Source organism: Pseudopipra pipra, chromosome 19 (genome assembly GCF_036250125.1).
Source record: "Pseudopipra pipra isolate bDixPip1 chromosome 19, bDixPip1.hap1, whole genome shotgun sequence".
Taxonomy (NCBI): Eukaryota; Metazoa; Chordata; class Aves; order Passeriformes; family Pipridae; genus Pseudopipra; species Pseudopipra pipra.
Genome location: NC_087567.1, coordinates 5191576 through 5205889, shown reverse-complemented (window position 1 = coordinate 5205889; position 14314 = coordinate 5191576). Strand labels below are relative to the sequence as shown.

Below are 14314 nucleotides of genomic sequence, written 5' to 3'. Positions count from 1 at the left end.
CCCCAGATCCTGGCTCTTGCCAAGGGTGCTCCAGCTGTATCTGCCCTCCACAGGTTTTGCTCCATTAGTTTGTGCCTGGACAGAAGCTGGCTGGGAAATGCCACCTCTGAGCCCCCTCAGCTTCCTGTGGCTGCTCTGGATCTGATGCCACAAGATCAGGTGGCCCTGGTGAGGCACAGCTGGACTTGTGCTGCAGGGCACGTGTCCTGGTGTGTGCCACACCTCAACCAGCCCACAGTGGGACAGGAGGTCTTGTTGCCAGGGGGGACAGAGGCAGAGCAAGGAGGTGAAGGGGACCACCAGGTCAGAGCAGCTTTCCTGGGATCAGAGATGATGTGACTTTGAGCTTGCTGGGAAACTCCAGAGCACAGCAAAGGCCCTTCCCCAGCCAAAGTTATCCCTGATAACATCAAACTGTGATGACTGTGTTGAGAGGAAGGCCTGGAGGGAACAGATTCTGCTGGTGGGGAAAGCCTCCTGGGAAGTTTCCTTCCCTTGACTCTGGGAAGCCTCAGCACTGGGGAAAAGTGTGGGCTGGGGGCTGCCAGCCCATCCCCAAAGCCTCCTCACCCACGGGGGGATCCTTGTTCAGTGGGACTCAGCCCCATCCTGCTTCCCACAGGAGAGGGAAACAAAAGAGGAGGAGGGGGAAGGGAAGGGTCTAAGAGAAACTTCTTCCAACTTGTTGGGAAGAGAAAAGCCCTATTCAGGCAGGAAGAATACCCGTGTGGAGCCGGTCACTAAGCAACCCGCAGCAATGTGGTAGGGCCTGAGGGACAGGCAAGGAACAAAAGTGTCTCACTGCCCACCCAGAGCCTCGGCAGGGAGAGCCTGCAGGGCCTGGGGACAGGGGACACGAGAGGTGCACAGCCTCCATGAGGGTCCAGAGCTCCTGGTGTAGGGGTTCCTCCTTGGTCAGCTCTGCAGGGTGACCAGCATCCATTAGGCTTCCCCTTTGCTGCTCAGGAAGGATTTGTGGTCTGCTCCTGTGGCTCCCCATGGGCCTGGTGTTCACACAGGGCTACATCATTCCCAACAGAGGCACAGTGCATTTTGGATAGCTCCCTGCTCCCACGGACACTGTGAGTGTGTATGGGCAGAGCAGCTCAACGCAGGCTACATCCTCTCCCAGAGAAGCTGAATTCTGCATTTAGATTCAAAATGGGGGGGGGCTGTCCTTTGCAAACAAGCTCAATGAGACATGATCAACTGCCTGGCCTCTCGGCAGCACAAGGAAAAAGGGACAAAGGAAATCAAGCCTGACAAACCCTGCTGACAATCCCAGCTGAAATGCTTCCCTTGGGCTCCAGGGAGTCCCTGGAGACGCTGCTTCCCCATCTGAAATGCTGCAGAAATGGGAAAACACTCACAGACAGAGCAGGTCCAGAGACCAGCCAGTGTGCAGCTGGTTAACTCCAGGGAGATGCCCTGGACACTGGAAGTGGCTTTTTGTCTGCATAGTGTCACAGGGGGGAACATCCAGCCCTTCACACATTTGCCTTGAGCATCTGATACACTTGGAGAGGACAAACCTTCCTCAGAGAGGTGTTTGGCCAGCGCTGATCCCTGTCCTGCAACAGCCAGGTGAACAAGTGGGGGATGCTCAGGTGTGTCCACACAAACTGCAGAGCTTCTAGAGATGGAGGTGATCTCAATAACCTTCAGCCCTGCCTTTCCCTGCCTTCATTATCTGCTATGTCTCAGCCTTTAAAGCATCAGCTCTGGATGAACTAAATAACCACAACCCACAGGGCTACAGTGAGAGATCAGCTTGGCCAAAGTAGTGCCATTTATTTTATGTACAAAACCCCTTTGAGAAGGCCAACATGCTGCATGTGTCCTGCACACAGCACCGTGGGGGACAGGCACTCCAGCCAGCAGCAAGGAAGGGTAGCATCCATCCCCAGGCTTGGAGAGCTCCCACCTCCCCTGGCAGGACAGACACAGTGCTCTGGGCACAGCTGGGAGCCAAGCATGACAAAGTCCAGCTAAGCAAGGACTTGGCACACCAGGACCATGCCAAAAAATTCACATTTTGTGCAGCCATGGGATCCCTGGAGCAAGAGGCACCAGGTACTGCATGTCTGCTGCACCATGGAGAGCAGTTACCTGCCCCTGAGCTGATGGCAGTGCTCCTTTGGAAGTGTCACAAGGCCACACTGGGAAGCAGAAGTGAGACTCATTCTCTCTTGAGTTAGTCACCTGGAAGTGTCCAGTCCATTCTTTTTATCTGCAGGGAGCTGAGTGAGAGCAGCACCTCCAGAATTAAAGTCAACCTGAGACAGGGCCTGTGTGTGCATCTCCATCCACTGGCTCCTGAGGGAGCTTATTTAGACAATACCCAACTCCACAGTGGGCATCACTAATGGAGAGGATCCACCAGAACAGAAGGAGCTCCAGCCTGAGGAACACCTCCTTGCAAAGAGAGAAAACTTGGATTAAATAAAGGACACATATGCTGTCCAGATCCATCCTGGATTCTGTTCTCCCACTACCTGTGCCTACAAAAACCAGCAGGAATCTTGCAGCACAGCCACAAGGATTTTGTTGGCACTCTGCATTTTCTTGTTCTTCACTGGGTCTGCAGCATTCACACATTTGTGGAAGTGTTGTGAAAGAACAGAGGCACTGAAGGAGGGAAATGTCTTTGTGGGGATGAAATGTGCCTGGCAGCCCAGAACTAACCTTGGCTCTGGTGGTCCTCTTCTGTTCACAGTGAGGTGTTGAGATTTCCCAAGCAATGGCCCTTGCCTCACAATCAGGATCTCTGGTAAAGCTTTATGATATTCTCATCGTGAAGCTTTTTCCACACCTCCTTCTCCAGTCTGAAGTCGTGGTTAATGTAGAAAATCAGCCGCTTCCATTCCTTGTCGTAGTAGTGATCCGAGTACTTCTCGTGCCCCTCTGTGATGTAGCCATAGGCACTCACCTGGGAAAGATGGAGAGCTCCCAGTGAAATACAGGACACAGTTCCCAAACAGGGAAGGAGCACAGGACAGAGATGCCAGCTGGGGCTCCTCTGGTGACCCCGCATGGGAGCCCAGAAGGACCAGATTATGAGCACTGGCTCCTGCTGGCTCCTCTCACTGCCTCCCTGGGAGCTCACATGCTCTAGGTCACAGCAGGCCTCACAACCTCTATGTGAGCTATTTTAGGGCTGTTTCTCGTCTTCAATCCTCTCCTCCACAGCTAACAACAGCCCACATACTCTCAAGGCAGACAGCAGGCAGGGTTGTAGCCACCCCTGCTCTCCCCTGCCAGACAGTGCTGGGTGCAAGAATCACAGGGCCCTTACCCGGTCACAGAGGTGGAGGGCAGTCAGCAGCAGGAAGGCCCCTGTTGTGGGTCTGTACAGCCTCCAGTAGGGCTTTTCCAGATTTTTAGATTTTAAAAACCTGCAGCAGGAGAAAAGAAAGCACAGAGCGGTTGCTGGGTGTGGTGGTTCAAGCAGGGCACACCTTTCCCTCTGTAGTCTCTGTCACATCTTCCTTCCTTGCAGCAGGTTGTGGCCGTATGAGGCCTTTCAGAGAAGCCATGGGTATGCCCAGAACTCCATCACCTGCACTGCAACCTAAGCACAGCTCTGCCCCAGCTGTGGGCAGTGGTAATGGGGATTGAGGCAGTGGGGATAAAGAGGGGATGGATTAAAGGATCTAGTAGGTTAAAGCCCACTACTCTTAGGTCTGTCCTTTGCCTTGCAGTGCTGAAGTGGCTTTGAAGCTCTGTGGTATATCCTGCTCCCCATCCACACCTAAGAGTAAAACGAGACATAGGGAAGGTGCAGAGGAGGGTCACAAAACCTGCCAGGAGCTGCATAACCTGTGTTATGACAGGAGTTGTTTGGAAAGCAGGAGTCCACACCAGGAAAAAATAGCATTGAGTCCTCATGGCCTTGGAAAGGACCCAAGTCAGAGGGGAGACGTCAGAACAAGCAGGGAGTGCTGGCCATCTGGCTCTCAGGGAAGGCAGAATGCAGCTCTCAAGGAGACTGAAGGGTAAAGGCAGCCAAAGCAGGCACGACAGGAGCTCCTGTTCCTACATCTCAGTCACGTGCGGCCCACGATGGGCGGATCTCAGTGACAGCAGGCTTGTGGACAGGATTGGAGAGGCACAGAAGAGCAGCCAGACCAGGCAATTGGGGTTCTGAAGAAGGGCCTATTATGGTGTTTGAGGGGACAAACAACCTCAGGAGTCTAGAAGGAATCTCTGGAGAGAAGGTTTGTTACAGAGCCTTTCTCCAAGGTGCTTGGCAATGGGGAATATGAAAGGTTGGTCCTGAACTAGATCAGCTATTCTGGCACTTCAACAACACTCTTCCCACATTTAAAGTTGCCATTTGCCCAGGATCTCTTTTGGCTGCAGAAAGCCAAACTGTCTCCAGCTCACAAATTCTGGATGACTACCCACCACTAACATCCCACTGCAGCACCACAGAGAATTTCAGCTGAGTGCACACTGCTGAAGTTTACCCCCAGGCTGCTGGTGTGGCTGAACTGCAGTTACAAGGGAGCAGAGAGCTGGGAGGAGAGCCCAGAGACAGACAGAGATGGTGCCAGCCAGAAAAAACAAGCCCATTAGAGCACATAACCCCCAGCTCACCTGTTTTTCATGTATCTGAGGAAATCAGGGTGAACCACCAGGTATCTGTCCATTGTGAAATCGTTGTCAAATTTCTGCCGGGGCTTCTCCCTAAAGACAGGAATGGGGAGACTCAGGATGAGATCCTACAAAGGATCAGCACTTGGTGGTAAGAAAAGAACCACAAGCATTGTGAAATTATTCTGCAACATTTCCCAGATTATGACAAAGCCTCCATAGCCTGTGTGCGTTGCAGAGGAAGAGATTAGGGAGGAGAGGCAACAACAGGAGACAGGAATACCAAAAAGCACATGTTTGTATAGGCAAGAATTGGTGAAACCAAGCTTTCATCCATGAGCAGGACACCATGTACAAACATCAAACCAGACAGCAGCATGTGCTCATCCCAGAGGGCCACAAAACTTTCTCCAAGCTCTGGCCACACACCACTGAAATCAGCTACCTCTGGGAAGGAGGTGTATTGGTTACAGCAGTGCTCAGAGCTGTGGAGGAAATGAGATATTTCTCCAAACAGATATGCCAGGGGAGGGAGGCTTTAGCCTGGCTTTACCCTGGCCTGCCCCTCCTCAGGGCTGAGCACTGTGTAGAGGAAAAGGGCAAAACAGAGAGCTCCTCACTGCAGGCTGTAGAGGGGGCTAGTTTGTTTTACCCGCCGAGGTTCAGGAATCCTTTTCTGATGTCCTTGTTGAACAGAAGAGCCTTCAGCCACTCATAGTCTCTAGCACCCTCCAGGAAGTGAATGTATTTGACATGCTAAGAAAACAAATGAGCATTAACGAACAGCACTTTAAAACAAAATTAAAGCAGACATCTTTAAAAACAAAATGCAAGCAGACATCTAGGCTCACTGAGTTTCTTGGGCACACATCTTCAGTCTGCAGCTTTCAACTAGCCCACAGAAGCAGAATGGAGATAACCTCTGATGTGCAGCTACTTCTACATGCCAAAAGGCTGGGGTGGGACTGACACAGCTTGCCACTGCAAATACTCCCAGCCAAGGCAGTGCAGGTTCCCTCACTGAGGGAAATGCTGAAGTGCTGGCTCAGCCCCTTCGCTCCTCACACATGGCAAGAACAGAACTGAAGGCCACAGACAAACAGCATCCCATCAAAGCTGTGCATTCATACAGCATGGACCTGACTTACTTTCTCCCGTGGGATGTTGCTGAACCCTCTGTGTCCCAAGATCTGAAGAGAGGAAACCAGGGAGTAGGCTGTGAATCCATAAAAGGAGGTTTTTGTTCCCACATCTTTTTCGTAACCTTTGATTACAGCCCCGCTCACCCTGAGCAAAGAAATGAGAGGAGCAGAGTTAGGTGACCGCTGCAAACCCTCACGTCCATGTTCCTAACAGGAAAAGGTAGTGTTAGTCTGGAGGAAGGGAGGACTAGGCCTGTTCTGAGCGGCACCCTGATGGGCAGGAGAGCCCCTGCTCTGCAGATGGCTCTTTGTGGCTCAGTTGTGAACACAGGCTGTGGGTGTTCAGGAACTTCGCCATTACTTTTTGACTTCTTGTCTCCTCCCGCCATGAGTCATTTTGGCACTTGGGAATCAGTGCAATAGTAGAAGAGGTGAAGTGATGCAGCCACAACTGCCTGCTAGCCCAGAAAGTAGCTGTTAGGTTAGGGTAGCTGTGCATCTTCTGAGGAGGAAGCCTGCCTTACCGGAAGACATAGTCATGGGAGTCAATCTCCTGGCCCATCCCAGAGTTATTCAGTATTCCTCCATTCCCCACGACAGCACAGCTGATGCATGTTGGAATGCTGCTGTTACGGTTGGCCAGGAGCAGCTGCTGGTGGGGATTCGGGGGCAGCAGGGACATGACCTCCTTCACCACTGTGAAGCAAACATGGTGGAGAGTTATCAAGAGCCTTTGGGATGGACACAGTGAAATCACCACAGTTTCCACCAGGAGGTCCACCTAGCCTTTAACAGGGAGATGCTGTAAAGCTCCAGCACCATGTTCCTGTTGGGAGTCTGATGGTCCCATACTGACAAGCCCTGAGGGACTCACGTGAATAATTCAGGTCCATGAAGCCATATGGGGGTATAAAATGCTCCAGGCGGTTCCATTCACTGTCACTGAAGTGTCTCTTGTCTGTGAAGATCGTGATGTTGGGCAGGAAGAGATCCCGCAGCCAGTCAGACTTGGCAGCTCTGGCCCTCACTGATTCAGAGCAGGTCTTGAAAAACAAGAAGAAAACAACAAGGACTGATGAGCAGAGAGCTGATCAACCTGACTGAGTGCCAGTGCTTGTGTGCCTGTGTGTGACAGGGTCAGAGAGAAACACAGAAACTCCAGTGGTACATCAGTCACTCCACTCAGCATCCCCATCACCGTGAACATGAAGCACAATTTCAGCACTACATCCATAACTACCTGGCAGGAAGTCGCCTACCACGGAGCCAGAATGACTCCAAGTCTCCAAGACTTTCCTCCTCAGAATAAGAGGCCTGTGATGCTTAAATGTTTTACTGGCTTTGGGCCTCATTAACTGATGCAAATTAATATCTGTAATAGGTCTAACCTGAACTTAGCAAATAAGGCTATAAAAGCAGTAATAATATGCTATAATAAGCAGTGTCCATTGGCAACCCACCTCACAAGGTCCTCAGGAAGCACCTTGGAACATGGGGGATTAGATCACCATTACCACTCCCTTTAAAGGTACCAAGTTCAATGTCATAATTTAATCACTGTGAAATGCACTGCTGGACAGGGAATCCAGTACAGGCTGACCTCCAAATGACCCTATGGAAACACATGAATTGCAGTAAGTTCCCATACTAAAGCACAGCAGAGGACTGGCCAGGCTGAGTCATATAGGAGGTGTTCCTGTCTGGGTCCCACCAGCATCTGCAGTGAGCTGACCTACCAGCTCAAAAATCATCCTCAGCTGCAACGGGCACACATGCCCAGGGGACAGCAGACAAAGAGGTCAGTGGGGAGGCCTTCTTGGTGAACATACACGCCATCACACCTACCGATGCTGGAGAGGAGTTATCCAGCAGGTACTTGTCCTCAAAATCCCAGTGTGGCTCAGATGTGTAGTTAGCAGCGCTCAGTTTTGTCTTTTTTGTCACTGCAGCAGCCTGAGGAACAGGTCTTACAGTTTTCACTGATGCAGGAGGCTCTTTGGGTTTTGATTGGTCTTTGGATGTGTTGTTTTCATGAGCTCCCTTCACCCCAGAGGATGGTTTCACTGTTGCCTTCTCTTTGGCTTCCTGTGCCCTGGGAAGGGGTTTCACTGTCATCTTTTCCTTGGTTTCTTCCATCCCTGGAGCTGGTCTCACTGTCATTTTCTCCTTGTTTCCCTGCACCACAGGGACTGTTTTTACTGTTGTCTTCTTGATTCCCTCCAACTGAGGTGGTGGTTTCACAACCATGTTCTCCTTGGCTTCCTTAACCCCAGTAAGCGGTTCCATCATTTTCTTCTCCTCCTCCTTTCCTTTCCACCTTGGTGTCTTCTCCACCACATCTTTTTTGAGCTTTGTGATGTCTCTCCCCAAAGTCACCTCTAAAAACCTCCTGGAGTTCCCATTATCAGAACAGTTTAAACCCTGTTGCTTTTGGTTGTCCACTTGTTGCGTGTCTGGGGCACGTTGAAAAATGTTCAATTTCCTGAATGCAATCAAGGAAAAAGCAGACACATCACACACACTTTCCACTTAACACCGAACACCCTCCAGCCCATTTTTAGTGCTCTTGACTCTGAGCCTCTCTCTGTGCTTTAGAGCAATTTCATTTTGATCTTTGCCAAAGTGTTATTCAACTTCCTACACCATTCTGGCCTGAATTCTGCTTATCTCCCCACTAAGCAAATCCCAGAGGTACAGACTCCTCTTCTCAGCACTTGGCTCATGAAACATTCACACTGGCAGTCACTAGCAACCAGTACAGCAAAGCTTTGCCCTGCACTGGGCAGGACCCCTGGCAAAGTCCCCAGAGCACTGTTGTTTTGGAGATCCTGAGCTCAGGACATGGCACACACCATGAAGGCAGCCATCTGGCTCTTTCCTCTGCCAGCAGAGCTCTGTGCTTCAGCAACAGAGCAGGAAGATCTTCCAGAACTCAGGAAGGGAAGTCTAAGAAGAAGTGAAACTCCCTCCTTTACCCTACATCATTTCTTGAGCATTTGGGCATTCTCTGCCACAAGGCACTTCTTCCTCTCCTCCTCCTCAGTCAGCTAATGCAATGGCATCACACAGCACTCACCAGGTACACGTGTCTTAGGGCAGACACCCTGAACCATTAAAATGTAAAATCTCTACATTTTTAGCACTTGCCTCTAATATTGCAGCTGCCCTGTTGCCTGGTTCAGAGGCACAGGCAGGTACAAGGTTATCACAGGAGGACACATCTGCCAACAGCAGAAGAGCCACCTGCAACAAGACTGGGCTGAAACCCAGCAGAAAAACCAGGGCAGAAGTGGTGGGGTTTTGTCCCAAACATTCCTTCTTATCTGCACATGGCTGGAGGCTGGAACAGGAAAAAGGAAAGTGAAAAATTCCTGCAGCTGAGCTTTTATGTACAGCAAAGCCTTTTAGGATAACCCATCGTGGTTGTGGCAGTCTGATTTCACACTCATGTTCAGTCTTTGCTTCTAAGGTAATAAATGGGAAAAAAGCACTTCTTCAGATAACAGGCTGTAGATAACAGTTCAGTTGCTGCTGGAATTTGACGGATGCCACAACACTCTGATAGTGTTCAGGAAATTATTAGGTAAGGAGGCTTTTAACAGTTGTTTTGTATCAGATAAATACAGGAACCTTTGCAATGAGAAAAGAGAGAGTTTGTAAAACATGGCCTGTCAGCTCCACTTCTCTCATAATCATTAGCCAGTTACAATCAAGAGTGTAGAATGTGCTTTTGTAGTGGGTTGACCCTGGCTGGATGACAGGTACTCACTACAGCTGTTCTCTCACAGGTACTCACTACAGCTGTTCTCTCACTTCCCTCTGCAATCAGATAGAGGAGAGGAAAAAAAGCAAAGGATTCACGAGTTGAGATAAGAGCTGGGAGAGGCACTTACTGATCACCATCACGGGCAACACAGACTCAAAACGGGGATATTAATTGGATTTATTACTAACAGGGTTAGAGCAAAAGAGTGGGAAGTAAAATAATCTTAAAAACACCTTCTCCCTACCCCTCCTTCCTTCCATGTTCTCCCTCCTCCCCCCCAGCGGTGCAGAGGGACAGAAATGGGGCTCATGGTGAGTTGTTGTTCCTGCTGCTGCTCAGGGAGAGGAGTTGGAGTCCTGCCCCTGCTCCCGTGGGGTCCCTCCCACGGGAGAACAGTCCCTGATGGACCTCTCCAGTGTGAGTCCATCCCTCAGGCAGCAGTTCTTCCCAAACTGCTGTCCCGTGGGTCACTCCTCCATGGGGTGCAGTGCTTCATGAATGAGTTGTACCAACGTGGGTCCCCCACAGGGGCCACGAGTCCTACCTGGGAAAAACCTGCTCCAGCGTGGGCTTCCCTCTCCATGGGCTGCAGGTCCCTGCCAGGACCCTGCTCCATCCTGGGCCTGCCATGGGGTCACAGCATCCTTCCTGCCTTGGCCTGCTCCAGCATGGGCTCCTCCATGGGCTGCAGGGGGGTCTCTGCACCCCGATGCTCCTCCATGGGCTGCAGGGGCACAGCTGCCCCACCCTGGTCTGCACCACGGGCTGCAGGAGCTGCCTGGAGCACCTCCTGCCCCTCCTGCACTGACCTTGGTGTCTACATTGTTATTCACATGTTTTCACTTGGCTCTTCCCTGGCTGGAATTTTTTCTGTGCTGCGACCTTCTGTTCTTAAATACGTTATCCCAGAGGCGTTACTATCATTCCTAATTGGCTCGGCCTTGCCCAGCAGCAGGAAGCCCACCCTGGAGCAGGCTGGCATTGGCTCCACCAGACAGGGGAAGCTTCCAGCAGCTTTTAACAGAAGCCACCCCTGTAGCCCCACTGCTACTAAAACCCAGCCACAGAAACCCACTACAGCTTTCTATCCTCACACTTCACATGTAAACTTGTGTTGCTGTTTACCGCCCAGTAAGAGGAAAGATTTTATATGTACACTCTAAGTAAAGAGATATTGGGTAAGGTAGCTCAGGCAGATCTTAAATCCCTTGATGAATGTCTGTTGTATTTTTAAGATGACGTTTAAAACTTTGAAATTAAAGGGCAGAAAACAAGTAAAACAGGGTGGTATGACAAATGAAACAGGGCAGTATGACAAACCACTCCCCACTCCATTTCCCCATGTGCTGTCTCACAAGGCCGATTCCACCCCAGCTCTATTACATTTGCCCACATGGCCAGACACTCGTGCCTACACAGGACTCTGCTCTCCTGCCCAGCATTTTAAATTCAGACAAATTGTCAAAGCAGTTCATCCAATTTCAGGCTCTAGAGTCCAGCTGGCAAACAACTGCAGAAGCTCAATGACACTTACTGTCATTTCCTCCTTTTACAAAGCCCAAGGACAAATAGAGGATAAAGCCACGAAAATGTTGCTTTGTGTATTTTATGTTACATATAAAGGTACAGAAATAGAACTACCACACAGATAACCACAGGCAGCTCATACCTTGTGTTTTATTTCAGTTGCAAAAATGAAGTAAATTCTTTTCAGGCATTTCCATTACCTGAAACTATGGCAGAATTAAACAGCTTCAAGCAGCTGGGCATGGAGAACCAGTTCTTGTCCCAGCTCTGCCACTGATGGGCTCTGGGATTGAGGACAACTCACTTCACTTCTCTACGCCTCCTCCTTCTCTCCTTTTTGCCCCCACTGCCTCCCTGGTGCAGATTCCAACCTCTACAAATTGATAGCTGCCCTCAAGGTGTGGTCTCAAGTTGCTAGAGCTGAGCTAAGCTCAAGTCACCTCCAGAAGAGATGCAGATGTTCCCAGCTTCACTCTTCCTGCCTGCCCCCCCAGCATCAGCCCTGGGACATCCAGCTGAAAACAAACTCCATCAAGCTGAGCCAGATGAGCTCACTGGGAGAGCTGGGACCAGATGAGGGTGGTGGGGAGGCTGGGGAGTGGTGCTTCCTGTACACAGCACACTGCACCACAGAATCACAGAATCAACTAGATTGGAAAAGACCTCTGAGATCATCAAGTCCAACCTAAACCAAAACATCCATGAGCCATGCTCCTTCTAGGAAAGGCTCAAGTGTCTGCAGGGCTAATCCAAGGAACAGTGCTTCCTGCCAATGATGCTGCAGACACTTCACTGCAGTCTACACTGCAATTCCCTCCACATCCCTTCTTGTAGGATTTGCTTGACTATTTATTTAAAATATATATATATATGGATCACATCTGCATGACACTGGTCTCCCAGTATGCAGCATATTTGTGTTAGGAATCAGCTGCTGGACTCGCTAGAAATTGGAAGGCATCCAACCCAATTCCCTGTCCAGCAATACAATCTAGATTAGGGCTGAATAAAGTCATTCGGGGAGCCACTGCAAAAGCAAATACTGTGCAGTGCCAAAGTGTGAAAGCAGGTAGTATTAGTAAAGCAAAGGGTGCTTTAAACAGCTACACAAGCAAACCTGAGAAACTAGGGAGCCAGCAGAAGTAGGTTTTTGATCTGTGGATCTTCCAACACCGTGCTCTGCCTGAACGTGGTCTGCTAAAGTAAAGTGGTCACCTAACTCAGATCAGCAGGGCAAGTTTTAGGGTGAAAAAGAGAGAGGCAGAGAAAGTAAGCGAGCACAAGTACTCTGCCCAGACAGTGGACATCAGGAGGAAGCAGGTCTCCTACCTGAAAATCCTTGTCTTCTCCAAGGAGATGAAACTAGCAATGAATATGCAAAAGTATGTTACAACAATGAGGCAAATCACGGGTTTGGCAATTTTAAGTATCCTTATCCTGGAAAACCGCATGGTGAGATGCCCGGGAGCGTCAGAGGCTCTGCTGCCACTGCCCAAAGGTGCCTGCCAGGCACTGCTTTATCAAGGTGTGTTCAATGACTGGGCTGGTCTTCTCCCTGGATTTGCCTACAGGAGCGTGCACACCCTGTCTCACGAGATTCCCACACACGTTGCACATAGATCCAATTTCTCAGGCCAGATATCAGCTTTTTACTATTCCTGTGTATCACCATAAAACCATAAAAGGGTTTGGTGAAATAAACACGTGAAGAAAAGTACAAAGATCAGTGTTTACAGAGCCACTGTGCTGTCTAGTCTTTTACGTGGATCTGAATCATGGGTCATCTACCATCACCACCTGTGTCTCCTAGAACGTTTCCATCAACAATCCTAAACATCTACTGATCAGATTATGTGACTAATACATCTGTTCTAGAACAAGCAGCAATCACAAATATTGAGGCTATGTTGCAGAGAACACAGCTGTGATGGGCAGGGCACGTCTCCAGGATGAAGGACCAACCACTCCCTCCCTAAGATCCTGCTTTATGGTGAACTTGCCACTGGCTGCTGCGAGAGAGGAGCCCCAAAGAGAAGATAGAAGGACTCCCTGAAACAACATCTCAGCCTTGGCCATATTGATCATCATAACTGGTCTACTCTGGCCTCCAATCGGGAGGTCTGGAGACACACCATCTATAACACTGCTGATGCTTTTGAGAACGCAGCAGGATCACCCTTGAGGAGAAAAGACAATGCAGAAAGAATCGTGTCTTGCAGAATTTACCACCTAAGGAGTCTTTCTGCTCTGCTTTTTGCAACCAGACGTGTCTATCTCATATTGGCCTTTTTAGCCACCAGCGTGCTTGTAACAAATGTGGGTAGAGCCCTTCCCAAATCTTTTAACAAATAGTGGGAAAAGACCTTTTACTGCAAACAGTGGAAGTTTCCTCTGTTTTCCTTAATGAGATTGGTCTGGTAAGAAGGAAACCCTTCATCTCTGATCTGGGAGAAGCACCACTGGGAACATGTGTGAATTATGGAAGTAGCCATCGTTACAATCAAAGAAGCTTGCCCAAGATTTTAGATATAACCATAAACATATATTCTTCATGCAGTAATTGCTTGCAGCTCCAATCCAGAAGCAATCCCTTCCCCCCAAAAGCTGATGGATAGGTACCCATCCATTTTACCTTGTGATTGCTTTGAAATAAATCAGAGTCGTTGCAAATGCAGAACAGAGAAGTTTGTGTTATGAAAATCCCTGGTGTGTGTGGAATCAATTTGGGCAGTCCAGAGTACATCACCCCAGCAGCAGAGGGAAAGATCTACAGAGATGAATGCCACAGTCAGATAAATGCTTATCTTTATCAGGTAGTTTTACAGCAAAGGGCTATTTTTAATTTCTAAATTGTTAAATATTAGCCCTGACTGTTCACAGGGAGGTGGCCTTAGTGCTCCTTATGCATAGGCTGCTTTTGCACAGCTCTTATAAAAAAGTCAAGCTCGGATATAAAAAAAGCTTTTGTTGATGGTATCAACAAAATCTCAGAAGCATGATACTGAATACACAGAGAACAGAAGGGGCCTGTTTTATGTCACAGGAAAGCCAGTCAATAGGTTTCACAGCTACCTTGTACCCCTCCACACAGCACAGCAAAGAGCTGCAAGGACTCCCTGTACAAAGCTCAGCAGTAGCTGACTTCCTTTATTGTCCATACTTGCCGACAAGTTACTCTCTCTGGATTTATGTGCAAAGGATTGGTTATCAGAGGGCCTAGGAGAGAAAAAATGAAACAATAACATTGGTTTGAAAAGCTTTTGAAGAAATACAAGGGAGGTTG

General features: G+C 49.4%; 1 protein-coding gene across 1 annotated transcript; it reads right to left on the bottom strand.

Annotated features, from left to right (window-relative positions):
• Positions 1-1766: 1766 nt before the first annotated feature.
• Positions 1767-13028, bottom strand: ST6GALNAC1 (ST6 N-acetylgalactosaminide alpha-2,6-sialyltransferase 1). The gene is made up of 9 exons (XM_064675749.1): positions 12361-13028; positions 7584-8220; positions 6613-6781; positions 6263-6434; positions 5745-5883; positions 5249-5352; positions 4600-4689; positions 3296-3395; positions 1767-2929 (listed from the first exon to the last, which is right to left on the bottom strand). The coding sequence occupies exons 1-9, from the start codon at positions 12480-12482 to the stop codon at positions 2759-2761; spliced, it is 1704 nt and encodes a 567-aa protein (XP_064531819.1). The 5' UTR covers positions 12483-13028; the 3' UTR covers positions 1767-2758.
• Positions 13029-14314: the final 1286 nt, after the last annotated feature.